Below are 27,605 nucleotides of genomic sequence, written 5' to 3'. Positions count from 1 at the left end.
GACTAGTGAGATATAACAACAATGCAATGCATGATCTTGGATTTCCTTTTGCTATAAAGGACACTATTGAGGCAACTGGGAAAATGTGAATGGAATCTACAGATTAGGTAATAGTATTGTATCAATGGTAATTTCCTGATTTTTATCACTATAATGTGGATATATAGGAAAATTTTTTGTTTTTAGGAAAACACACTGAAGTATGTGGAGATAAAGGGGCATCATTTCTGCAACTTACTCATAAATGGTTTAGAAAAAAATAGAGAGACTAGTAGATATAAAGAGAGGGAAAGAGAACAATCGAGAGAAGATAAAGCAAATGCACTAAATGTTATCATTTAAGAAATCTGAGTGAAACATACTGAGAATTCTTTACACTATTGTTGCAACATTTTCTGCAATTATGTCAAAATTTTAAAAAGGTTAAGGAATAAAAAAGATATATGAGGAAAAAAACAAAAGAAAGCTGGTATTAACATTAGACTAAATAAATGTTAAGGCAAGAAGTATTATCAGCTTACTGATATATTCTACATACCTATTAGGTTGGTGCGAAAGTAACTGCAGTTTAAAAGGTTAAAAATAATTGCAAAAACCGCCATTACTTTTACACCAACCAAATAGAACAGTGCCTGGCATATAGCCCATGCTCATAAAATACTTGCTCAGCGAAGGAGTTAGTAACACAGTTAATACATAATGATGAAAGGAACAATTTATCAGGAAGATGCATCAGTTTTAAACTATGCACACCTAGAAACATAGCTTCAAATACTGACCACATACAAGGCAAATATATTAATAGTAACTATTGACTGTAATATTTACAAGACAATAAAGCAAACCTCAACAAACATCAAAGAACCAATTGCATATAATCCACATTCACTGGCTACAATGCAATTAAATGAGAAAAGAATGACAGAAAAAGAATAAGAAATCCATACATACCAAAAAATATATACTTCTAAATAGCACATGGATCAAAATAACAGAAGTCATAATAGAACTTAGAACATATTTGTAACTAAATGATAAAAATATTAAATTTTAAAGCTTATGAGAAGAAACTGTAGTGGTTCTTAGAGGGAAATTAGCTTTAAGTGCTTATATAATATTAGAAAATAAAAAACACTAAAAATTAATGTATCAAATATCCAACATAAAACTTTAGAAAGAAAATAGAGGAAATAACAGATAAGAACAAAAATCAATAAAATAACATTTTTCAAAGCTCCAAGAGAGGTTCAAAAAAGCCAAAAGCTGCTTCTTTGAAAGTACTGGTAAAATAAACAACCCTCAGGCAAGTATAAATAAGGAAAGTATAAATAAGCGTTATTAGAAGTGACAAGGGGCAATGACTGCAGATAGAGCAGCCACACACACACACAAAAGTGAATTTACATGAAAGGAAACTATAACGTATCAAAACTGATGCCCACTATTATTACTGAGTCAGACTATTACCCACTAATACCCAGACTATTTAACAGATAAGTTCTACCTAATATTTAAGGAACAGATCATCTTTATCTCATGTAAATTGAGATTTATACGAAATAGAAATCCAAAATAGAGCATCACAGAATATTAAAATAAGAAGTACTGCCAATTTAGTTGATGAGGCTAGTATGACCTCTATACCAGAAAAGAACAATAAAAATAAAAGAAATTACAGGCCAATCTCAATTATTAGCATAGATGTAAATATTGTGAATAAAATATTAGCGAACAAAATCAAGAATGTATATGAAATATAGCCTATAATATACATAATGACCAAAATGCTAAAATAACTTATCTTTACAAAATCTTGTCATGTAATATGCAAATTTAATAGATTTCAGAAGAACCCATATGATCAATCTAAGAGTTGTAGAAAAGTCACTTAATAAAACCCAACAACCATTCATAATATAATCTCTAAGCAAACTAAAAATACAGAATAATTTATTCAGTCTGATAAATGGCATTTAGCAAACATAGCTAGTAATGCATGTCCTTTAAAATCAAGAAGTAAGGCACTTTTGCTTCTATATTCAACTTTGTACTGGAGGTTCAGCCAAACTGGAAGTTCAGTCCAGCTCAGTCAAACAAGAAAAAACAAATCTATAATGATTAGGGGAAAACTACTATTGTTTGCAAAAAAATTATAATTGTCTAAATAACAAAACCTAAGATAATCTACAGACATATTATTACAATTATTAAGTGTTAGAGCAAGGTTGCTATATGTAAAACCAATAAACGAAAACCAACTGTGGTTCCATATGCTAGTAACAGTCAGAAACCAATTTCTGACCCAAAAAACTTACAATAGCAACAAAAAAGTATAAGATATCTGGGGGGAAATCTAAAAAAAAAAAAAAATTAAATAAGCTACCTATGGAGAAAAGTATAAAATCATTAAATCAGACATATATGAATTGAAAGATGTGTGGCATTCATATTATGCCATTCATATTAACATGCTATGTTCATATTACATTGGAGGCTCGATATCATAAAAATGTCAATTACTTCACAGATACTCCAATTAAACAGACCAGTAGGGTTATTTGTGAAACTTGACATGCTATTTCTAGAATGTATATAGAAGAAGAAAGGACCAAGATGAGTTTTTTAAAGGAAGGAAAAGGAAGGAAAGAAAAGAGAAAGGAAGATTGAGGACCTCATTCTACTGGCTCGAGGACATAATAAAAAGTTACAATTATTAAGACAGTGTTATACTGAAACATGGATAGAGATCAGTTAAACAGCCCAGAGAGGCCAGGCACAGACCAATGCATATGTGGATATTTAATTTGCTAGAGGGAGATACTACCAAGGGGAGAGGGAAAGACAGAAATAATTCACTTTTCAATAAATGGTGCTGGAACAATTGGGAATCCATATGAGAGAAACAAATAAAATTGGATTTCAGCTTCACACCAGGCAAAAACCAATTCCAAATAGATGAAACACCTACATGTGAAGAATAACTTTAAAACTTTTGTTAGACAATATAGAAAAATATCTTTATGTCCGTAGCCTACAAAGAATGATTTTTCAAACAAAAAAAAACAGAAACAATAAAGAAAACTATTAATGATTTCTACTTCTTTTCCTGAAAACGCAGAAACCAAACAAATTTGTTTCTTTTCCTGTTTCTAACAGGAAAAGGTAAACAAACAAACAAAAAATCCTGTTATTTCAATGAGCAAAGGATAAGGTCATTCACAGTATCAAAAAAGAAAAAAGATTAAAGGCAGTCAACATCACTGGAAATTCAAAATAAAATCTCATTGTAATATATTTTTATAGTTAAAAGATTGGCAAAGATTAAAAGGTCTGACAATATCAAGTGTCGCCAAACATGTGAAGTTAAAGGACTTCTCAGGTCATGCTGATGGAAGTGTCATTTGGTACAACCACCTTGGGGAAAACTTGGCGACATCTTATAAAGTGAAATAATGTGCGTACCCTGGCACACAGCTACACTTCCCCCAACTACCCACCAGTGAGCATTGTTTTTCAAATGCAGGTTGCAACCAATATTTCATTGATCAAGAAATCAATTCAGTAGGTTGAGACCAACATTTTATTTTTAGCTCAATATTTTTTAATGAGATACTATAGAATTAAATAGGCTAGGATATCCCAGAATGGGTTGCACTAAAGGTAGGTTTCATGAAATACTTATTTCCATTATTTATAATGTATCCATATAAACATGTATTTAATAATTGGATTTCAATGGAAATTTTATTTATTACCATAGATCATGGCTAAAAATGTCTGAAAGCCACTGACCTAGATAAATGTCATACATACACAAAAATACATTAACAAAAATGTTATTTGCACCACTTCTTAAAAAGAAAAAAATTAGAAATATTACTGTCCATTAATAGAAGAATAAATACTTCATTACAATCATACAATATACTATATAAAAATGAAAATTAGTGAACCAGAGCTACAGGTATCAACATAGATAAATCTCAAAGTATAATGTTAGTAAAAGCAGGTTACAGAAGATATGTACAGTATGATGATACCACTTACAGAACATTCAAAAGCATGCAATTCATTCATATTGTTAATGATATATATATATATATATATATATATGTATGTATATATATATGTATATATATATATATATATATATATATATATATATATACACACAAATATATATAGGAAAAGGAAACAGACATTCATGGGAATAAACACTAAATTCAGAACTGTGGTTACCTCTGCAAAGGAGAGAGGGAATGTAATGGTGGAGGGCTACATGGAAGGCCTCAACTATATTTGAAAGGTTTTTATTTATTAAGCTGACTGGTGGATATATAAATGGTATCCCTATTCTTTTGGGGTTGCATAATTTTTTAAAAGGGAAAGATATAAAAACTAAAAAGACACCTGGTTTAAAATTTACAAAATTTCCAAGAAAAAGAACAATTAATTGAACTACAATACAAACAAACCATAACTTTTCTGCATCAAAAACATAAGAGAAGGAAGTTTCTGATAAAATGGTGAAATAGGTAATGCATCTATTTCATGACCTTCCCAAGATTCAATGAGTGAAGCAAACACACACACACACACACACACACACACACACACGCACAATAAATAAATCTATGGCAATGATTAAAACAAAAGAGCTGTCATTAACACATCAATATTTTTGATGAATTTCAGGAAGCTGGAAAGCAGGTGGGGTCTTACCGGAGATAACCCTGAACTCTGCAGCTTAGAACTGGCAAGAGACGCTGCAGTGCAGACAGAGCAGCAGTTCTTTCTGACAGGATCCCATCGTACCCCATGCTGGAGTCAGTCATACAAAGAATAGCCTGGGACCTTGCTTAACTGTGGCTAATCAAGTGGGTGTGTAATTAAAGGTATGTCTACTCCACAACTATTCCTGCATACCAACAAACCCACTCCACCCCAGTCCACTCCCACCGCTGTCATGTACAAACACAGCCACGCACAGAGCAGCTGCCTGAGGAAACCCACAGCTGGAGACTCAGGATCTGCTCTCTAAACAAAACAGAGCTATGTATTAAGGAAGGATGGGGCATGTGGGGGTTTTATCCGTGGAGATGGTTAATAACTGCTATCGCAGAACCAGAGTTGGGGAGGAATGGCAGTTTCACCTGGCACAAAAGATATTAAAGTCCTTCCATCCCCAAAGTCTTTCTTACTTTGGCAATTACAGAGTGAGCCTGCCTTTTCCCTTCTACTCACTCTAAAGGGAAGTCTGCCAAGGTGTGAGATTCAACAACTTACACAAATCTAGTGTTCATTCAAGGGAGAGATGTTATGGTTAAAAAGACCCATTCAGCTATACAGGAGACCCAGCTGCTACTTAACATGGTCTTCATTTAGGGATTGCCAGCCATTGAAAAAAACCAAACCATGAAAGAAAAAAAACTGTAAAAAGAATAAGTGGATAACTGACCATGGAGAAAAGATGAGCTCATGAAAAAACAAAACAAAAAAAAGAATCCTCAAATTTAAAAGTCTCTTGGTTCTTTTAGGAAAAGAATGCTTTGAAAACGAAACAAGTAAGAGTTGGATAATGTTTCTTATTTATCCTTATATGTATATACTCATAATTTCCTATAAAGTAATATGCAAGATACTTGACATGATAATGATACCATATGTATACTATTTACTGAATCTTTTTAACTTTTAGAAATTAATTTCCTTTTCCGTCAGATGTTTACTGCTGCCTAAGCAAACAGTGATGATTAGACGTAATACTCAACGGGAAATTCAGTAAGCAATTTCCTGGATATGCATAATGTGCTTTCTAAATGAAAGACAAAATACAGACAGGAATATGCTCGGGCCAGTAGATTTCTGTGCCCCACTCTACCAAAGATTTTTGGGGTTCCGACCGTACCCAGTGTCTTGATGGCATATGAAGTCCAGCCTGAGCAATTCCTAGAGACTCAACAATGTCACAGATTAACTCAATCTGATTGTCTTTTAAAATAAACAAGCCATTTCCAATATTTAAATCCAATCTGGGGAGCACCTGACAGAATTTATAGGCTCTGGAGTAAATCCACGACTTGGAGGAGGTTCTGAAATTATCCCAACCTCTTAGGAGATGTGAGCATTATATGGCTCAGATCTTCTGGGAAGCTTCCAAATGAAACCAGTCAGTACAATGAGGCCTGGAAAGAAAACTGCATCTGTCCCCCAGCCTTTTCAAGTGTACCACTTACGTACTGCTTAACTATTTACTAAGGAACTCAATGTCTTGAAAAAGAGTTAGATTGTGCCTTTAAGAGTGCTTAAATGATATCCAGAGAACCCAATATAGTTTTTCTATTGCATGTAAGCAAAAGAAACTTGTTAAAAGAACAAATGTTTTCATTAATCATTAGAAGTCTTCTTGGTCTGTATCATATCATGCAGCTGGAAAGCCATATTTCTAGTCCTCTTCATATATGCCCCGTACAAAATACCTGAGCGTCAGCTGTTACGTAGTTGCTGAAGTTGAGCACAACTATAAATCTAACAAGGTTTATCTTCAGAGTTCCCGAGTTGCCTTCCTGTAGTTTTGCCCCCACAAAGCTAACTTTTTTCCTCCTGCTCACATGCCAGTTCTCCTCCATCTTTGACTTTTTTCAGAGTCAACGAGCCAAAAGGACCCGAGAGAGAATCTAGTCCAATGCCCTCATTTAAGAAAAAAGTAAACTGAGGCTTACACCGTTAAAGTGATTTACTCCATGTCACACAACTAATGAGGGAGGAAGCTAAGACCAGAACTAGGTCTCTGATGCCCTATGCAATGCTCTTTCACTAGACCAAGCTGCCCTTTAAAAACTGCAAAGAATATGATATGTATGCATGTCTTCACAGCCCTCAGCCTCTGAGGTGTTTCCCTCTTGGTGCAACAATACATCAACTTCCAATCACCAATTACCTTCTTTCCTATTAATTCTATACCCATGACAAAACAGGAAGGGATTCAGTATACATTTATACTAGCTGATTCATTTACTGATAATATTTCTATTCTGTTTTTAATTTTATATTTATCTTTTAGAACAGAAAATACCTCAACAGTTCCCAAATCAAAAAATCATAAAGCCTAATAATTATATGCACAATTTAAATTCAGAAAAAAGAACTAAATTACCTTAGATGCATACTTTGCATAAAGCAATGATATAACATTTATTTCATTTCCTTAAAAGAAAAGCTGGAACCACATATTGATGCCATTTTAATACTCACCACAAAAGTGATTTGATTGTGTCGCAGGTTAAGTTCAGTTAGTGAATCCAGCCCATTAAGATTATCAACATGACTTAAAAGGTTCCTGGCAAGGTTTAAAACTCTCAAAGCACACAAATGATTGACATTTTCGATTTTGGTAATCTGTTAAAAATGAGGAAGGGATGATTAGCAGGCATAAATCTCAGATATGTATATTATAAAACCTTAAAAATTAAATATATAGCCACTGGACTCAGTGACAAGTTTATATAAAGACATTTAAAAATCTATTTCCAATATCCTCTGTTGTAGATAATATGAAGTCATTTAACTTGTGAAAATTAACTAAAGAAATTTATTTTATAATTTGACTATATTAAATATTTGAAGTAAATGTTATCAAATAATCAAAAAGCCCATCATTTGGGGCATGTCTCGGTGCCTAACACCACGCCTGGTCCCATGGAGGTGACAAGAAGTATACATACTACCTGCCAAACAGAAACTTACTGTGAGTTGATGGCACGAGCTCACAATGTTTTGACATAGCAAGACAGCCCTCCGAGTGAAAAGGCAAGGAAAAGAAATGATTCCAAGTTCCCCTTGTTAATTCCATTTATGCTGAAGCATCCTGAGAGCAATCAAGAGTCCGAACAAAAAAGATTCAAGGAACTAGCACCCCCAGTGGAGGGTGAGGATGGCTATTCTTTATTAGTGGAAGTGCTGAGCAGAGGAGGCAGATAATGTTTAGCCAGGGGGCAATATGGTGGACCCTGTTTAGAACCAGAAGACGAATCGTGGAGTGTTCTCACAAGCACAGAAGCACTGACCGGCAGCCGAAGAGTTCAAGTTACACAGTCAGGTAAGGTAAGGGTAAGCAAAAGCTACTCCCGTGACGTGATAAGAGCTCAACGTGATTCTGAGGCCCCTGTTATTGTCATATTGCAAGCAAAGCAGAATGGGATGAGTTTCTATGTGGCACAGAAGTGGGGGTCCCTGCCGGGACTTTGTCAACCTTTTAATGTAACATACTTAAGTAATAATGAATCATACACACAACATTGTTCTCCTGAACATTAAAAAAATAAATTTCACAATCACAAGAGGTTAATTTTCTCATCTATACCACCATCACAGTATTATTTGAAATTTATTATTTAACACTTCAAAAGCAAATGTTGGGTAAAGGAACTTTTTTTTAGATTTATCATACAGCTTCTATGTTGTTACTTGGACCTTCTCTTACATTCGAGAAATACTGTGTGGATTCCATATAGGTTTGAGATGAGAAACCTAAGTATGTTTATTGTAAATTCAATGATATATAAAGGTAACATCTGATCATGCTTTAAAATTTGTCCTAAGATTTTTGGTCTACTGTAAAATGAAAATAAATAAAAATTAGAAAAGAAACAAGGCCATCAGTATTTGCAGATGACAGAACTAAATAATAAAACTTGGACAAAAATACTTCAAAATAAACAGGTGACAGCATTTCAAATGTATGGAATTAGCAAAAAGTAAAATAGACACTGCATAAAATCAGTAATATCAGCATAAGCTTGAGAAATTCTCCTAAAATACTAAGGAAAAATAGAGCTAGAAAGCATAAGAGATAAGATGAGAATATGGAACCCAGACAAGTATATAGATGTAACAAACATACATGTAAAAGCAATATTTAAATATATAAAATAAAACTTTCCTGAGTTCAAGAAAGATAAATATATAGAATGAAGGGCACAATTATTGTATGACCTGTGTGTGGTGTCTTCCCCTTTCTGCTAATTATCCTGGGGCATTTCTTTTAGAAAACTACACTTCCCCAATTCCATCTGGTACCAGTGGGACTTACAATGAGAATGCCTACATTTTAATTTTCTTTCGGTTTGGTAAGTCTAAAAAGAAACAGTGGTAATTCTAATATATAGGTATCAACCTGTAATAATAATTTAAAAAAATCACTGGGGATATTGTTCAGATTGGTTTACAATCGAATAGGCCAGAATCATATGCAACATCTCTGATGGAATAGTCTATTACTCACTGCAGCCATGGACAAAGCCACAAGCATAGAGTACGTGATAAAACACTTCAGGCAAAGGGTGGTGTAGAGTGAGAGCATAGTTCTTGATTAGTTAATAAACTTCACAGCAAGAAGAAAAGATGATAGGAATGTTCCAAAGCCCAAGTACGGGTCACACTAATCAGAGAGAGGGTCCCAAGATAGCCTGCAAAGCTTCTTAATACACCTAGGAAAGCTGGATACTCCAGCCTTATCTTTTGTATAAGAGCAATCCAGATCCCTCTCACTCAATGAAGACAAGCTTCTTACTCAGCAGTACTAAAGGGGCAAATGTCTGCTTTCAGACAAGCAACCACAGAAAGGGCAAATTCTCCCTGAATGAAAAGATGTCACTCAAAGAACAGATTCTTGAAGCACATGTGTGTCCATGTTAAAGCAAGCATTTACCAAGAGAACAGATTCTGGGAGACCAAACAAAATTTAGATCAGAAAGTAAGAGTCAAACTCCCAGATTCCTCTGCATTCTTCACTACTCACATATAACCAATTGCTATATCACAATGTTTCTACTTTTTAAATACTTATCCAATCTGCCGCCTTTTGATATCCCTACTGCTACTGCTTTAGTTCAAGCTATTACCACTTCTCACAAAGATAACTGAATTAGACTCTCAACTGTTCTGTCTCCGGTTTCATCTCCCTCCATCTCTTTCCATTCCCCAGTCTATTTCTCAAACACTATCATCATTCCTCAGAATGTTTTACATCCGTAAGCCAGTTGCATTTTATTCCACAATGTACACCAAGTATCATTTTTATTTCCAACAGAAGTTCAAGAGACAAAAATTATTCATGTAATTTTCTTTTAGTTTTTTAACTACTTGATGAAATTTTTTAAGAGCTGGACATTGTTTCATCTTGAAAAGTTTATCTCCCAACATTTTAAAAACCTAAGGTCACCAAGACGGCCGTTGCTTTGAAATACTCCAAATGTTTGCTTATTGGATTTAGATATTTTGAAACAAGACTCAGATTTTCATTTAAAACTTCCTTCTTATTATTATAGATCCTTGAGAAATAATTTGTGTGGTTCAAATGTTTAGTCTTAATACATATACTATCACAAACACATGCAGAAATTATAAGTCACATAACCACAGATCATCTAGCAAGCATTAGGAGCATTTTTCATTCACATAATGATTGGTAAATAACTCCTAGACATAACATACAGATCAAGTGATATGTTATTTATTTATCAGGTGCTCTTATAGATTTTGGGTAATGCCCATGAATTTCTTAAAGGTATATTATAATGTGGAAACCACATTGTGTTTATTTCTCATATGTGCATTTTTAAATAAACTTAAGAAAATATTGCTGCCATAAAACGGTTCACTTATAGTCATAATAGTTTTAAATAGTGGACTTATAGTTTGAAAACAGTGGACTACAAGATAAAATAGCAATTCCTTAGTATGATATTCAAAGCTCGCCACAATCTAGCCCCTACCCGCCTCTCACACCTCATCTCTCACTGTTCTCCAACGCCTGCTAAATTCTCTCATAGTAAAAAATACCATGTTGCTTTTAGTTTCAGTGCTTTTGCATATGATAATCTTTTACTGACAAACTCTTTAATTCCTCTTCCCCTTCTACCACCATCTAACTGGTAACTTCCCTCTACAGAGTGACACTAAAGAGCCTGCAGAGCTGGACAATTCCCAGGCCACCAACCCCGCTCTCACAAGGGGTACACACGGACAGACACACAGATGGGGCTAGGACGAGATTAGAACCCGGCAGATGTGGCCCGTCTGGATTGATCAAGTTTTTTATTAATTACATTAGCTTTCCACCAAAACTACTGGGACTAACAGCTGTTCAAAAGCCTAGCGAGATCACACTGAGATTTGTGCCTGACCAACTGCAAGTGGCAGTGGCAGATCTTGTTCTTCACCAGGCAAGGACTCCTGGATCATTCCAGAAGGAGCACGTGGCCCTCAGGAGAGGCTTTACCTTCTGCATGAGTATGAAGCTCGGGTAGCTATTCGTAAGTAAATACTCACATTTCAAAGGTTAAAATTAAAATAGAAGAGCAAAGGGTTACAAAACAGCCGAGATGCTCTGAGAGAAATGAATAAGGAGGGGGAACATAACAAACCAGATAGAGAAATTAAGACAGACAGATATGGGGGAAGACACAGTGACTGAACAGAATAACAAGCCCCGATTATACAGTAATCAGGGAAATGGAAATTAAAACCACCAGGAGATACCTCTTTATAACAATTTAATTGGCAAAAATTGAGCAGTCTGACAATTCCAAATGTTGAAAAGGATGTGAAACAACAGAATCTATTAGGCATTACTGGTGGGAGTATAAACTGTTACAACTGCTTTGGAAAACACTGGTATTATCTTTTAAAATTAGATATTTAAATAACCTATGACCCATCAATTTCACTTTTAGGTCTATACCCTAGAGTACATGGGGCATATGGAAGAAACATGTACAAAAACATTCTTAGAAGTACAATAGGAAACAAAACAAAACAAAAAAGAAACAATCCAAATGGCAATCAATAATAACCTGGAGAAGAAAAGTTTTCATATAACCACATCATGGAACATACAACAGTAAAAACTAATAAACTACAGTTACTTGGTTAAAATAGATGAATTTCTGTAACATAATATTGTATCCAAAAAGCAAAAACAAGATGACAACACTGTATAGTCTTATACCTTTTTAAAATTAAAAGACAATGCTACTAAACAATGTATTATTTAGGCACACATACCATATTTCCCCAAAAATAAGACCTAGCCAGACCATCAGCTCTAATGTGTCTTTTGGAGCAAAAATTAATATAAGACCCGGTCTTATGTAATATAATATAATATAATATAATATAATATAATATAATATAATATAATATAATATAATACCGGGTCTTATATAAGACCAGATTAATATAATATAATATAATATAATATAATATAATATAATATAAACCGGGTCTTATACTAATTTTTGCTCCAAAAGACGCATTAGAGCTGATGGTCCGGCTAGGTCTTATTTTCAGGGAATCACAGTATATGTGATAAAACCCACTAACAATAACTAACAAAAGAATAAAAAATGTGAAATCCAAAATAGTGGTTACCTCAAAATAAAGGAGAAACGCCTAAGTATTAGAAAGTCATTAGTAAATATTCTAGTTCTTGGGTAAGGGGTGGATAATGTGTGTTTTAAAAATAAGTCAATAGGGGCCAGCCCAGTGGCTCAGGTGGTTAGAGTTCCATGCTCCTAACTCCGAAGGCTGCCGGTTCGATTCCCACATGGGCCAGTGGGCTCTCAACCACAAGGTTGCCAGTTCAACTCCTCGAGTCCTGCAAGGGATGGTGGGCTCCGCCCCCTGCAACTAAGATTGAACATGGCACCTTGAGCTGAGCTGCCTCCCGGATGGCTCAGTTTGTTGGAGCGCAGGCTCCCAGCTACAAGGTTGCTGGTTCTACTCCCGCAAGGGATGGTGGGCTGCACCCCCTGCAACCAGAAACAGCAACTGGACCCAGAGCTGAGCTGCGCCCTCCACAACTAAGACTGAAAGGACAACAACTTGACTTGGAAAAAAGTCCTGGAAGTACACACTGTTCCGCAATAAAGTCCTGTTCCCCTTCCCCAATAAAATCTAAAACACAAACAACAACAAAAAAAATAAGTCAATAAATGACTAAATAAGAAATAAAATTGTCACAACTATAAGGATTTAGAATGTTTTATCTATCATTTACTGCTGAGGAATTACCAAATCTTATATAAATAGGCTTAATACCTTAGAAAATCAGAGTAAAATAACTCTTGAAAAATTCAATATAAGTATAATTCTTAAAACTTTTAAAATGCCAAATTTCCTGGACTTTTTTTTCCAAAAACAAAGAAATGATAGGGCTTTACAATACCTGATTTCCATGAAGGTCCAAGACATCTAAACTTTTTAGATTCTCCAGATTTGAGATTTTCTTGATTCTGAAAATCAGAGTAAGTAGAGGAGAAATGTAGCTGCATCACATCAATTATAAATCAAAATATGTTAAAGCATAATTCACTTTAATTTATTATAGATATCTATAAATATATAGATGATACATAATTATATACATATTAAATAAAAACATACTTCCCATTAATTGAATTATATTGTTCAAGATCCAGTCCCACTGGGGGAAATGTCCTCCCATCCCAAAAGTCCTATCTTTAAAAGAGAGAAATTCTACGTCTAAGAACCTTAGGCAAGGCACGGATTCAAGGAAGTCCCTTTCACCTCAGAATATGCTCTAAAGCCCTAACCTCAGCGCTCGGGACCCTACAGCATCTGGTTGCTGAGCTTCTCCAGCCTGACCTCCTCCCGGCTCAGGCTCACTCACTCTGCTCCAGCCCCAGGGGCTTTCTTCTCTCTGACCTCACAAGTTCATTTCTGCTTGTGTGTTTACCTTTGTCGTTGCTTCTTCCCATGTTCGTCCCCTGGAAGTCACATGCTTCACACCTTCACATTATTCCTGTCTCAGCTCCAACAGAGTCTCAGAAGGGCCTTTCCAGGTGACCCTATCCAAATAGCTCTCCTTCCCTGTGCCCATTGCTCTTTCCTTCCCCTACTTTAATTGACGTCAGTGCGTTTATCCTTGCCTACATTCTATTATTCAGGTGTTTACTTTTATATGCTCTCCTTCCTTAAGCCAAAACGTGAGCTTCAAGCGGTCAGAAAGTTTGCTATGTCCCTGCGCTACCCCTGGCCCTCAGGACAGTGCCTGGCACTGAGTAGACACACAGTAAGCATTTGTTTAATGACTGAGGAACATGCAAAGCAAACGGATGAGTTTTCTGTACAAGGCTGTTCCTAACAGGATAATTTATCACAGAGACAGACTGAATACCACCTAAATGCTTTCTACTGGACTTGTTCAGGGTGTGAGTATTATTTGGAATGTTTGATTTGCCATGTGGTGAAAAACTGAAACGTTGCTATAAACTCAAATCACAGAATTTTATCTCTAAAATACGCCCTCTTCTATCCCCTAATGCCTAGCGCCTACACACTGTCTCCCTCACTCCTGTCTTCTACGGCTGCCTTATCTGTCCAAACTGCCTCCGGTTGGACTCTTCTAACAAAACAGAACGAAAACCACTTCTCTTTTATTGTTCCCTCTCCGGTAGAGCCTACTTTCTCCTACTACCATTACTCAGTAGCGGGAAAGGAGCAAAGAAAGGCTAAAAATTAAGTTCATGGAATTCATCTTTATCATCATCTTCCTTTCACTACTTATTTCTGCTGGCACTGTTTTCTGCCTCAAAGAACCATTTCCAGCTTCCTAAATGTGTCCAGAATCTGGATCATCCCTTGAAACTTCCTACATGTTGATCACGTGTAAACACCATACAAACTTAAACTTCCTGAATTTCTATCTCCATTTGACCTCAGCCGTCTTCCATAATTACCAAACCCAGAATTATTCTATCACGGCAACCAATTCAATACAATTTAATTTACAAAAGACACCCCCTATATACCATCACAGGGTGATTGTAGTTCTTCCTCTCTCTCTCTCTCTCTCTCTCTCTCTCTCTCTCTCTCTCACACGCACACACACAAACACACCCCACGCTCCCTTATGACCACAACCTCCTCTTCAGTCTCCTCTCTCACACCATCACTCTGGCAGAAATCTGCTCTTTTTCTAGAAAGCACCCTACTCCTTAAACATCCGTAAGTCACTTTACCAAACCATTAACATCATTCTGGATTCATTGGAATCCTTCATTAGCCTTCATTCAGAGTTAGGCATTTAATACTATCCTATCTAACACTTAAATGTCTCTAATAATAACAGCCAATATTAATAATAACAATAATACTAACCAAACCAGATAGGAAAACAGACAAAACTTTCAACAAAATTATTCCTCTGCCTGCTTTGCTTTTGAAACACCTAAGTAGTGGGGGGGAAATTACAGGAACCCAATCACATGGCTTAGGGCAGAGTGATGCTTTCTAACAGCAACCTGACCGTGTAGCCATTAGAGAAGCCTTTTATTCCATTCTTTATACTCCAAAGCTCACGTTCCCTAAAACAGTGGTTCTCAAACTTCTGTGAGTATCAGAATCATCTGGCGGGCTTCTAAAATACAGATTGCTGAGCCCCACCCCAGAGTTTCTGGGATAGGGTCCAAAAATGTGTGTCTCTAACAAGTTCTTGGATGATGCTGATGCTGCTGGTCCAGGGCTCGCGTTTGGAGAGGCAACGCCCTACTCTATCGATCTTCTTCTTATCAAATCTCAGCTCCCCCTCATCTGAGCTTTTGAAGGATGAACTCACCTACTTAATAGAAAATACTAAGGCCTATTCTAAGGAAATAAGCAGAGATGCAGACAAAGATTTATGGACAAGGGTATCCATCACAGCATTATCACAGTAAAAGAAAACACACATGTAAGTGTCTAACAAAAGGGAAAATTTAAGTAAATATGTATATATACCCATGCAGATTATACAGCTCTTAAGAAATTGTATTTTCAAAGAACATGGAATGACATGGGAAAACATAAGTAATAAAATATACATTTTCAAGTGAGAAGTACAGTATAAAAACAATTTTGTAAAACTGTGATACATGAATATAGAAGAAAGGGTGCTACTCAGTGTTGATAACTGAATCTTGGCAAGAAAGCACACGGATGACTGCATGTCCTTTCCATGTCATATCAAAGCACTGTCAGCAAGCCTACCGAAGGATCAGCTGACTATTTACTACTGATGAGAGGCCAAACTGTCAAGTTCTATACTAGTTGGTAGAGAACTGATAAGATGTAATGATTTTTGACAGGTAGGAATGTAATTTATTTCTGTCTAGTAGGAAACATAACCCAGACCATTATGATTCTATGGCTTTTATAGGACATTAACCTGTTTTATAACTTACCAATCTTAGTCCAGCATTCTTTATTTTTCATTGACTATGTATTAGTTTCTCTTATCCTCCTTTGAACCAGCTTTGTCATCCTACTAGCTCCCTCATTCTTGAGTTCATTAAAATGTTGGCCTGTAATTACTATTTGTCTGAGAATTCTTTTTAACATTTTGGAAATTATAAACAAAGGATGGAGATTGTCCCAGCCCAAATTTCTCTGATTTGGAGGTTCAGTGTAAACTCCTTCCGTATGGATCAGAAACTCTGGGCCCTTTGGAGGCACTTCAGTCACAGAAACCTAAATGTGCACTATGCCTATCCACAGAGCTCTGCCAGGGCCGCCAGTGCCAAGCTGGCCAATGAAACGCCCCTACCTGTTGTGATTTCAAGCATCCTCTTAGCTCTGAACCTCCGCGGCTTTATGACTCTCACTTCGGCTCCTGATTGCCCAGATCAATAGGAAGAAAAATAGGCAAGTCGCTCAGCCAGTTACACTCTAGACCGACTAAACATCTTGCTGTCCTGTTCTCATGAATTGCCTTCGCCATAGATTCTCTCCCCACCCCCAGGACCCGAAATGACATAAAAATCGATATGTTAAAGAACTGAGAGGCAGATGAAGGTATCTGTTGGCCTATGAGACCGTGGTCAGATTAGGTACCGAGGAGAGGAATTTGCAGAATCCTAGTCAGTTCCCGAATAGTTTAAGATTTTTACAATAACACCAATGTGACCTGAACAATTTTTTTTTTTTAATTCTCCCATTAAACAGAACTGAAGCAAGAAAAAGACCAGGCTCACCTAGCACTTTACTAGCTGCAGACATCTAGGGCTATTCCCAGCCTGTCTCTGCAGGCCACCTTATGTTACTCATGACAGGGGGAAGAGCCTGCTGTAGGATCCATGTGAAAGCTAGGCTTTCCGGGTGGCAAAGACAAATCCTTAAGTGGGAACCCTCAAGCAATTAAAAGGAAAGGAGTCTGGCAGGGAGTTTTGTATAGAGTCCTAGGCGGCCAGAAGCAAGTGCAGAGAAATTCTGTTCATTAGCCTGTAACCATGAGGGCGCCAGAAGATCTCACGAGGATAAACAGGGGCTACAGAAACCAGAAGAGATAGTTAGATGGCAAGAGCCAGGAGCAAGTGGTATAGAGGGGTTAACTGTGCTTTAGCAGCAATGGAAACTTCACATCCGGGATCTGAACAGGGTTTTTCTAGCTTTTGAGCAGAAATCTTTGTTGCAGCTGCTTGAACTTAGAGGCATATGGTGGCCTGGATTTTCATATATGGTCCCATTGCCTCAGACAAGAATGTCTTCTAGATTGGTGCGGTACTTCACAAGGTGGGAGGGAGAAAGCTTTCTGGACTTGAGCAGCAGGGGGCAACGAGTCATCCAAGACTCACATGCTGCTCTCTTCCCCAGCAGTCCTCAGCCAAGTATGCCTGACGGTCACTAAAATACTGCCTCGGGACAGACTTGCCTCTTCAAGACTCACAGGCTCCTTGCCCGGACTAAGTCAGCTGGCTGGAGAGCAGTGGGCATATGTTTAGGGATCAAATTTGCATTGTACTGACACTTCAGAAATATGCAACTTGGGAGAATGTGGAAAGTTGTCCTCTGACTCATTTTCTTTTTTATTCAAGAACATTAACTGTTCTACAACTGTATAACAGCTATTTTCTTTAAAGATAAATAAAGTGAAATGTGACCGAAGGCAAGCAAACAAACAAGAAGATGGGGCAGTAGAGAGAAGAGGAAGAGACTGCATTAGGTTGCTTTTTACTTGGCCGTGGTAAGGATTTAGAGAAGGGCATTGGGCCTTTTAGAGCTGGAGAAGCAAAGAGACTTTTAAAAGGTCAGGAGGTCTAATAGACTGATGTCTGAGGCACAAATTATTTTTTTTTAAAACTTAAAAGGTTATTTCTGAGAAGCCAAAGAATCTAAAAAGTAGAAATAGGAAAAGAGAGCATATTGAGAGATGATTTAAAACGTTAGGAGCCAAGAGCAGCTCTTAGATACTATGTTTAAAACTAGAAAAGGAGATTTAAAATATCACTGGGAAATACCTTAATCAAGGACTAAAAAGAGAGCATAAAGGCAATGGTACTAAAGAATAAATGGAAGCTGGAGAAACAAATCAGTAACTCCAAGGATCAGAAACTCGTAAAGAAATCTCTGGGACAGACAACAGGGAGCTCCCAGAAGAGAACGCCTTAAATGTATGAATTGACTTGACTCCTCACTGTACTTACTGAACTGCTCTGGATAATTCCTCCTGTATATGTCTCACCTTGCAAAAGTGACTTTACATCTCCATTTCTCCAACTGTAAAATGAGAGAGCTGATCGCTGAGGTCACTTCAAGCTAATACTATACGATCCTATAATTCCCCCGAATTCCCTAGTGCTGCTATAATGTTTAGTCTAACACACGAAACAATAGTAGGTGATAAGACTACACTGATGGGAACTTTCAAGAAACTACAACAGGTAAGAGCCTAGAACTCTTGGACATGATCTTGGAAAAAGTATCTTATATTACTGTTGGCTAATAAGAATAAAGAGGTAATTCAAGGTCCATGCTATGTGTGTGTGGCGGGGGGCGGGAGGGGAGGACACAGGGGAAGGGTAACCAAGCTTGCGTATAATGCCATACCTAAACTTCATCACTTGACAATATAAAAATCATTTTTGGATTTTTCCAACAGCCCTTCTTTCTAGGCATTGCAAAAGCTATCCAGTGAAGCAGAAAGGAGAGAGAAGAGATGAACAAATCTCAAGGAAATTAATCAGGAATTGTATAGCTGCGCTACATAATAGAGCCTTATGAAAAGAACTGGGGACATTCATATAGGATGTTCATAACTTATATCCATACTGTAAACACCATCTGAACAAAAATCAATCAATAATTTGACAATCACAAAGTATCAAATGTCTACCCTCAGTCCAGCTCTGAGAAGAATCACTAGTGAAATATGCCTAACGTAAACACATATGCTTAAAATACAGCCTGAAAACATAAATGCCAAAGTCAGCAATTAACTTCCACATAAGATATGGCACTGGAAAGCAATGGAAATAACAAAATACACACTCAATAAATGTTATTTGGTTTGACTGTCAGACTGAATATCATAAAAGAAATTATGATTGAATCTTAATCCATTCAAATAATCTTTAAAAAAATTTAGTCTATTAGGTTCTTAACTAACTTTCAGTTCTGAGTTGCCATCCAAACACCGCAGTACTCAACATTGATCTTAACTATAATAAACAAAAACTGCTCTACAAAGATTACCTGTTTTTCCCCAGCAGAAGGACACGGAGTGATCTCAGAGTAGAAAGCCCACTAATTTCTTCAATCTGGTTATCATATAAATCCAAGAATATTAGCCTCTGTAGATTAGAAATATTTTGGATTCGAGTTATAAAATTGTGTTGAAAGTTCAACAAACGCAGGTGCTCTTCCCCATCGATGATAGGACATACAGTCAGCTTTTGCCTAAAAAACATTTTAAAAAGTTAGTAAGGTTCTGATTTGGCAGCCTGCCTCCTCTTACAAATACTATTAATAGTATCTTTGTTGTGAGGAGAAAAAGATAAATAGAACCACTTCCTGCCTCCGTGAACTAAGCATCCTAGATCTAATCGTAAATCATTCATATAAAAGCCAATATATTTTGACAAGGGTAATTATTAATGTGAAGTCTACGTTCTCATGGTATTAAAAAAAAACTCCAATATAAAATGTTTCACATAAAATGACTTAACATCAGACAACACTCAATGTAATTGCCTTCTACAACAGTGGTTGAGATGATTCGAAAAACCATGTCACATAACCAGAGAAATGTCCTTGCCATCAATCCACCGGTAAGAAGGCTGCTCAGGCAACTAAGTCATCAGGACATAAAACCATACAAAGGGTCTCTCGTAGAATCGTAAACACTTGAGTTGGATGATATCTTAGGAAGAGTAAGAAATTCAGCCATCTATAGTTCAGTTTGATAAAAACAATTTCATCCTGAAATCTATTAATGATAAGGTTGCCCTTATTGAAAGTGTCTGCAGAAGCTTAGATTTTAAGTACATGATTATATGTTTAATACTAACTTTGAACTTCGTAGACATTTAGAACGCTACAGAGTACGATGAAACCTTAACAATATATGCCTGTAGCTATATTTGAAAATAAACCAAAACAATAAGCCTCCATTATGCAAAAAGTGATAATGTATTGCATGTGAAGTCAGTATGTGCAGGGCCCTTTAAGAACTCTACTAGTGTGAAACAATGGCCAGATAGAAATGATTCTACTCTGAGATTTCCAACAGAGTTGTCAAGGAAAATGTAGGTCTATTGATCAGAGTGTGAACAACTCTAATAGGGAGATTAATTACAAATATTTCCTTTCAGTAAAAATCAAGTTAATGTGACCTTTAAAGCAAATAAATCAGAGTGCTACAAGCATAAGTGAAACTGTGGAAGTGATCAGAATTCTCCTCATAAAGAGAAAAAAAATGATTAGCATAAGGAAGTAACTGAATGTTAATGGTTGACAAAGATGTGATGTTTAAAAATACAGACCCTGAAGAAATTGTTTTAAAATAGAAAAAAAGTTTAAAAAAAAAAAAAATTAGGCAATAGTTTAATTATTTTAATGTGTGCTTAGTATTTAGAATTTATTTCACATATTCAATTATACTACCTCATTTGGTACTTCTGTTTTATAAATTATAAATTAATAAATTATAAGTTTAAAATTTATATCTGTGCATCAGCTTAGCAAAAATCTTAAATTGTCTCATTTTTCTTGCTTCAAGTCTTCCTGTTTCACATAGTTAAACTTACTGATACCCCCAGCTTCTAGTTCACCCAATTCTTGAGTCAGAAATCACTAAGATAGGAAAAAAAATAAGCTCTAACCCATCACTTACATAAGTAGCTGCAGCTTAAAATAAAATCACTTTCTCAGATTCCAAATCCAGTGACTAAGTCCCAACTCCAAGGCTCGCTTGTACACCCCTTAACCCCATAGGTCCCTGTCATCCAGCAAAATAAGCAAATACACACACACTGGGTTATTACCCAGTGCTCTCCAGGAGAGTCTGTTATGCCTACAAAATCCCTGAGACGCTATACCTCCTACCCCCATACTGAGGTGTCTGTTAGCCCATGCTTTTGCCTCCAGATTTTCTCCTTGATGCTGGCAGGCTGCTTTCCTGCTACTCCAGTCCTACCCTAACTCCCAGAACAGCCAGAGCCCAGCTCTTCCAAGAATTTCTCCTCAGGGCTAGATTGTAGTCTTGAGCCCCCAGTCTCCTGGCTAAGAAACTGCACAGCACAGCACACCTCCCTTGGAAATTCACCGCTGTTGCCCACTGGCTCTCAGATCATGATCCCTCAATGCCTTGCTTCTGCTCCAGCTTTCGTGACTGGACATCCTGGTACCGATCAAATTATGCCTACGCTTATGGCATCTTTGTGATTCCTGCCATTTCACAAGCAGCCTTTGAAGCTAAGTTCATTCCCTTGGTCCAGACTTCCCTAGGTAAACATGTCTCCATCTGATCAAAGTCTGCTTCTTCACCCCAGAGGCCTATGTACCAAGGACCATCTTCATAACTGCTTGAGTCGCTCCGAGCTACGACACAAGTGCCTGACTTGTTATGTCACAGTCTTACAAATACTGGCTCCTGCTTGTCTCAAGTACCATGAAACTGAAGGGCTGAGGTACTATTCTTGGCTGTACTTTTAAAGACTGAATTAAAATTACCACAAAATCCCTCAAAACATTAAAATGATATTGTGAAAGTTATAAATCAGAGATAGCATCAGAATTTCAAAAACCAACAATACTACAAAGATGCCATGAGAGTTACTGCCCTCAAGTGTTACTCTGCCTACAAACCATGTTACACCCTCTGGAGAGCTTTCTCCCAACTACAAACACAAATGATCCATGACAATCTGCTGCCAGGTGTGCACTGCTGAGCGATTATGTTTGCTTAACAATTTGCTGTTAGCTGTGCACTAAGCTAAAGGTATGCACAGCAGAAACGGTTTCTCTGCTGGTTAGAGCACTAAGGTAGGGTTGGGACCTTTCATCCACCCTTCCATTGCAGGTATATTCCAGGATTTAAAGATGGGGATCAAATCCTAAATATACTCATTTATTCAAAAAGTTTTTATTGAGAGCTTATTTTGTCCCAGGTTGTTCTAAGTGATGGGGATACAGAACTAAATAAAACTCCCCATGTTTGTGGAGCTTATGTTCTAGTAGGAGGAGATAAATAATAAACTTGGTAAGTAAAATGTTTAATATGTTCGAGGGTGATAAGTACTAAGAAGAAAAACAAAGCAGAGAAGGAGGCTGGGGACTGTCAGGGTGAAAGGGGTTGCAGCTTTGGAGAAGGTGGCCAGGGAAGGTCATCCCTGAGATGACAACATTTGAGTAAAAACGTGAGGAGATAAGGAAGTGAGACTACTAATGTGTGGAGGAACAGCATTCCAGGAAGAGGGAACAGCAAGTACAAAGCCCCTGAGAGGTAAGCATGCTCGGTATATTCAAGGAGGCAGAATGAGTGAAGGAGAGATAAGGAAGTGAGGCCAGTGGGGTGACAGGGCCTGGAAGCCTGGGGGAGGACTACATTATAAAGGTTTTTCTAGCCCAAAATCCATTTTCATCGATGTCATATTTTAGATTACTTAGTACTCTTAGAGTATAGCCAAGTTCTTTTACATTATACAGATACAAAATTCCTCCCCATACACCTGGAAGGATAACTAAAAAATCGGTAACAGTGATTATACCTAGAAAGGAGAACTGGATAGCTGGGGAACGGGAAGAGGAAGCGAGACTTTTTGTACCTTTCAAATCTTGTACCATGTCTATGTACTATCTAGTCAAAAAAATAAAATAAAACAAATTGTCCTCACCTTTCTAGGGTCAACCTGTCTGAGTAAAGAATTTTCTCTTCAGAAGAACGTTGGAGAATGGGAAATGATGGCATTGATGAGCTCACCAAATTAACATGATCACCTATTGAAAATGATATACAAATTACTTGATTAAGAAAAACCTTTAAAAATCTTAAAACTAAAGTCACCTTATATTTGGAGAACTTTGGCACTTACAAATACCTTTTCTAGAAAGTATAGTTTCCATAGCTCTCCATATTTGAAATTAATTACTAACTTTGAGTTTGTTTGTTTCTTTCCTCTCAAACCTAAACTATATGTTCTGTGAATGCTAACTAATTTTTCCCTTGCCTTACAGATTGGTTGAAAGCACAGAACTACTATAGTGCTATCTTTACCCCTTTATAATGCTCACTCCTAATAGTAAATTTTAACGCTCTTAGAGCTGAGATCATAGTCCCTCATTACCAGATACATTTGGGCCAGCACTATGACAGCCCTGCCGGATTCTGGACTTTGAAGGTGTCTGAATGGAAGAATCTCCAAATGCTGATAAGGAGCTCATGGTAGTTTTCATGTCCAGCCCACAGAGTTCTGTCACGTTTGTTGTGGATGAGATGCATGCGGATTTATTACGAGGCGAAGGGCTTATTACTCTTCCATCTCCTTCAAAATATCAAAAAGTTTATCACAAAGCTACATAATACATGACTTTGCTACAGGAAATACAGAGAAAGTAGTTTTAAATAGCAAATGCAAACCTCACATCATCACTTTTTGTTTGTTTGTTTGTATGCTCAGCTACTATTAACAGAGAATACTGCAGAACCAAAGTGATATCAATAAATCTTGTATAGTTATAGTGAGGGTCCGCAGGATGTATGACACCCCCATTGATTTTATAGGCTGTTGGTTAGATGTTGTCGCTACCAATTAGGTATCTTTCGTTCTACTGGGCAAACACATATGAAATTAACAAACTATACAGAAGAACATGCAGAAAATGGAGAACAAAAAAATACCTAATAATACAGTCACACACAAATGTGGCTGGTTATTTTTCACTTGAAGAAGATGGTTACAGATGAGTTTGGGGGTGTGGGTATATTAAGATATATTCTAAACACCCAGAAGAATGTAGAATTGTCGAGAAGAGATGCTGGGAAGTTCCAGAAATGAGGTAAGATTTGAGTAACAGGTTGAAGGTAACACTTTGAGGAATTCTACTGTATTTTCTTGTATAAAGAGAAAATTTCATGAAAGCAGCAATTGATGTTGAGAAGAGCAATAAGCAGTAAAATAGAACTGAAGGTTACCACAAAATTCTGCGGCTTAAACTGACCAATAAGAAGATAAAAACAAACCAAATGTAGGACATTAGGATTCTCTTTGGCAGGCCATCATACAACATGATGACAACTTAAGATCAAGTTCCACATAGATCGTATTAAAGAGCTAAAAAGCAATGGTATTTGCTAGCTTTTCTAGGTATGCCAAGTATAAACCAAAGTATCACACACATAGCTTCATGAACAAAACAACCAGTGACCACACTCCACTTTCTTTCTGAATATCATGAGATACCAAGGTAACTAAACATGACATTCCACAGTACAAGCATTAAGAATTGACATCATGGTCACCAATGACCTTGACCAGCTGATAGCAGGATAGCCAAGCAACCATCATTCAGTACACTAATTTGGAAACCAAATAAACAAACAAAAACTAGTCTGAGAATTAACTGATTAAGGATTCACTGATCAGCTAAAGGTGATAAAAGAAAAACTCCAAACAATAGACAACCTTCAGTTCTCATTATATTACAGATAGGTTTTTCAAATTCTTTTGTAAAGACTACAAGCCAATCCTCAGTTTAAGAGGCAGATCGAAACATTATAAGACTTTGGATGCAAAGGTAGTAATCAAACAGTAAATTTTATTTACACTCAGTGAATAAAGGAACTTTATCTTCAAACTTTTCAACTCCTATTAAACACAGAGGTCACAATAATGATCCACATGATGAGCTTACTATCATAGTAAGTGTGATATATGTCTTACAAATAAATAGGAAGAGATGAGACTGATTAGACAGAGAGATCTTAAAATCTACAAACAACATCCTCTAAATGACTAGGAACCAGAGTTATCTGCAGTTGAAACATGCAAATATTTATGTGGATATATAAACACCCACATATATAAACACTCACACACAAGGCAGGACAATTAAGTGTTCTAACTCAACCTAGAAAATGTGCTCATTGCTGAATATCACTATGTTCACCTTCAAAGTACCCCATTTGGGAAGCGGTGCACTGATGCCAGCGCCTAGTCCACCCTTCAAAGCAATTTTGGAACTCTTTTTCTGGAATGGCCATCAGAACTGTCCTATTACCCTTGATGTCCTGAATGTCATCAAAATGTCTTCCTTTCAATAATATTTCCTTTATCTTTGGGTAAAGAAAGAAGTCATTGGAGGCCAGATCAGGTGAATACGCAGGGTGTTCCAAAACAGTGATTTGTTTACTGGCTAAAACCCCCTCACAGACAGTGCCATGTGAGCTGGTGCATTGTCGTGATGCAAGAGCCATGAATTGTTGGTGAAAAGTTCAGGTTGTGTTTCGTTTTCACGCAGCCTTTTCAGCACTTCCAAATAGTAAACTTGGTTAACTGTTTGACCAGTTGGTACAAATTCATAATGAATAATTCCTCTGATTTCAAAAACAGGTTAACAATATAGTTGCAACAAGTTTGCGAAGTTAATTGTCAGACTTTGTAGATGAACTCAGTGAAAACTTCAACAAAGAGATAGTAAGCATGAAAAAAGATACTGAAACCATAAAAAAAAGTCAGAAATGAAGAATACAATAACTGAAATGAAGAATACACTACAAGGAATCACCAGCAGATTAGATGAAGCAGAGAATCGAATCAACAATTTGGAAGACAAGGCAGGTAGCAGAACACACCCAGTCAGAAGAGCAAAAAGAAAAAAGGAAATTAAAACAATAAGGATAGTTTAAGAGACGACTGGGACATCAGGCATAACAACATTCACATCATCGGGGTATCAGGAGAAGAAAGAAAGCAAGAGAGTGAGAACATATTGAAGAAATAATGACTGAAAACTTTCCTGGCCTGGTGAAGGAAATAGACATGCAAGTCCAGGAAGCACACAGAGTTCCAAACAAGATGAACCACACAGGCCCACACTGAGATACATCACAAATAAAATGCCAAAGGTTAAAAACAAAGAGAGAATACTAAAAGCAGCAAGTGAAAAGCAGTTACATACAAGGGAGCTCCCATAACATTGTCACTTGATTTCTCAACAGAAAGTTGCAGGTAAGAAGGGATTGGTATGAAATATTCAATGTGATGAAAAGCAAGGTCCTACAACCAAGACTACTCTACCCAGAAAGTTTATCATTTAAAATTGAAGGAATAATAAAGAGCTTCCCAGACAAGAAAAAGCAATCTTGAGAAAGAAGCACAAAATTGAAGGTATCATGCTACCTAATATCAAATTATACTACAAGGCTATAGTTATCAAAACAGCATGGTACTGGCATAAAAACAAACACATAGATGGAATAGAGAGCCCGGAAATAAACCCACATTGATGTAGTCATTTAATCTATGACAAAGGAGGCAAGAATATACAGTGGGGTAAAGACAGTATATTCAACAAATGATGCTGGGAAAACTGGACAGATATACACACACACAAAAAAAAAATGAAACTGGACCACCTTGTTACACCATAAGTATGAATAAATTCAAAATGTATTGTAGATTTAAATGTAAGACCTGAAACCATAAATTTCCTAGTTGAAAACATAGGCAATAAATTCTCTGACATTGCTCTTAGTAATATTTTTTTGATCTATCACCTCGGGCAAGGAAAACAAAAGAAAAAATAAACAAATGGGACTACATTCAAAATAAAAAGATTTGTACAGCATAGAAAATCACCAAGATAATGAAAAGGCAGCCTACTGAATATTTGCAAATGATACAATTATAAGGAGTTAACACCTAAAATTTATTTAAAAACTCATACAATTTCAACACCAAAAAGCAAATAATGCAATTACCAAATGGGAAGACATGAATAGACATTTCTCCAAAAAGGATATACACATGGCCAATAGACATATGAAAAGAAGCTGAATGTCACTCATCATCAGAGAAATGCAAAATAAAGCTACAATGAGATATCACCTCACACCTGTCAGAATGCCCATCATCAACAAATCAACAAACAAGTGTTGGCAAGGATGCAGAGAAAAGAGAACCCTCGTGCACTGTTGGTGAGATTGCAAATTGGTGCAGCCACTACGCAAAACAGTTTAGAGGTCATCAAAAATTAAAAATAGAACTACCTCATGACCCAGCAATTCTACTTCTGGATATTTATCCGAAGAAATCCAAAACACTAATTCG

General features: G+C 36.6%; 1 protein-coding gene across 6 annotated transcripts in view; it reads right to left on the bottom strand.

The window, feature by feature from the left end:
- The window catches only part of LRRC49 (leucine rich repeat containing 49), a 130,973-nt gene that overhangs the window by 97,718 nt on the left and 5,650 nt on the right, over positions 1-27,605 (bottom strand). For 2 of the 6 annotated variants that reach the window (XM_019736012.2, XM_019736013.2), the window contains exons 4-8: positions 23,622-23,819; positions 23,172-23,274; positions 19,531-19,734; positions 13,229-13,295; positions 7,255-7,398 (exon numbers count right to left, since the gene is read on the bottom strand). In XM_019736012.2, coding sequence (XP_019591571.1) covers positions 7,255-7,398; positions 13,229-13,295; positions 19,531-19,734; positions 23,172-23,274; positions 23,622-23,819 — 716 coding nt within the window. Of the gene's footprint in view, positions 1-4,722; positions 4,826-7,254; positions 7,399-13,228; positions 13,296-19,530; positions 19,735-23,171; positions 23,275-23,621; positions 23,820-27,605 lie in introns of those variants that run through there. The other 4 variants (XM_019736014.2, XM_019736015.2, XM_074328207.1 and 1 more) reach the window with 3 other exon arrangements.

This window comes from Rhinolophus sinicus, linkage group LG03 (genome assembly GCF_036562045.2).
Source record: "Rhinolophus sinicus isolate RSC01 linkage group LG03, ASM3656204v1, whole genome shotgun sequence".
Lineage (NCBI taxonomy): Eukaryota > Metazoa > Chordata > Mammalia > Chiroptera > Rhinolophidae > Rhinolophus > Rhinolophus sinicus.
Note: the sequence above shows the minus strand (reverse complement) of the source record. Positions and strands in the feature narration are given on the sequence as shown.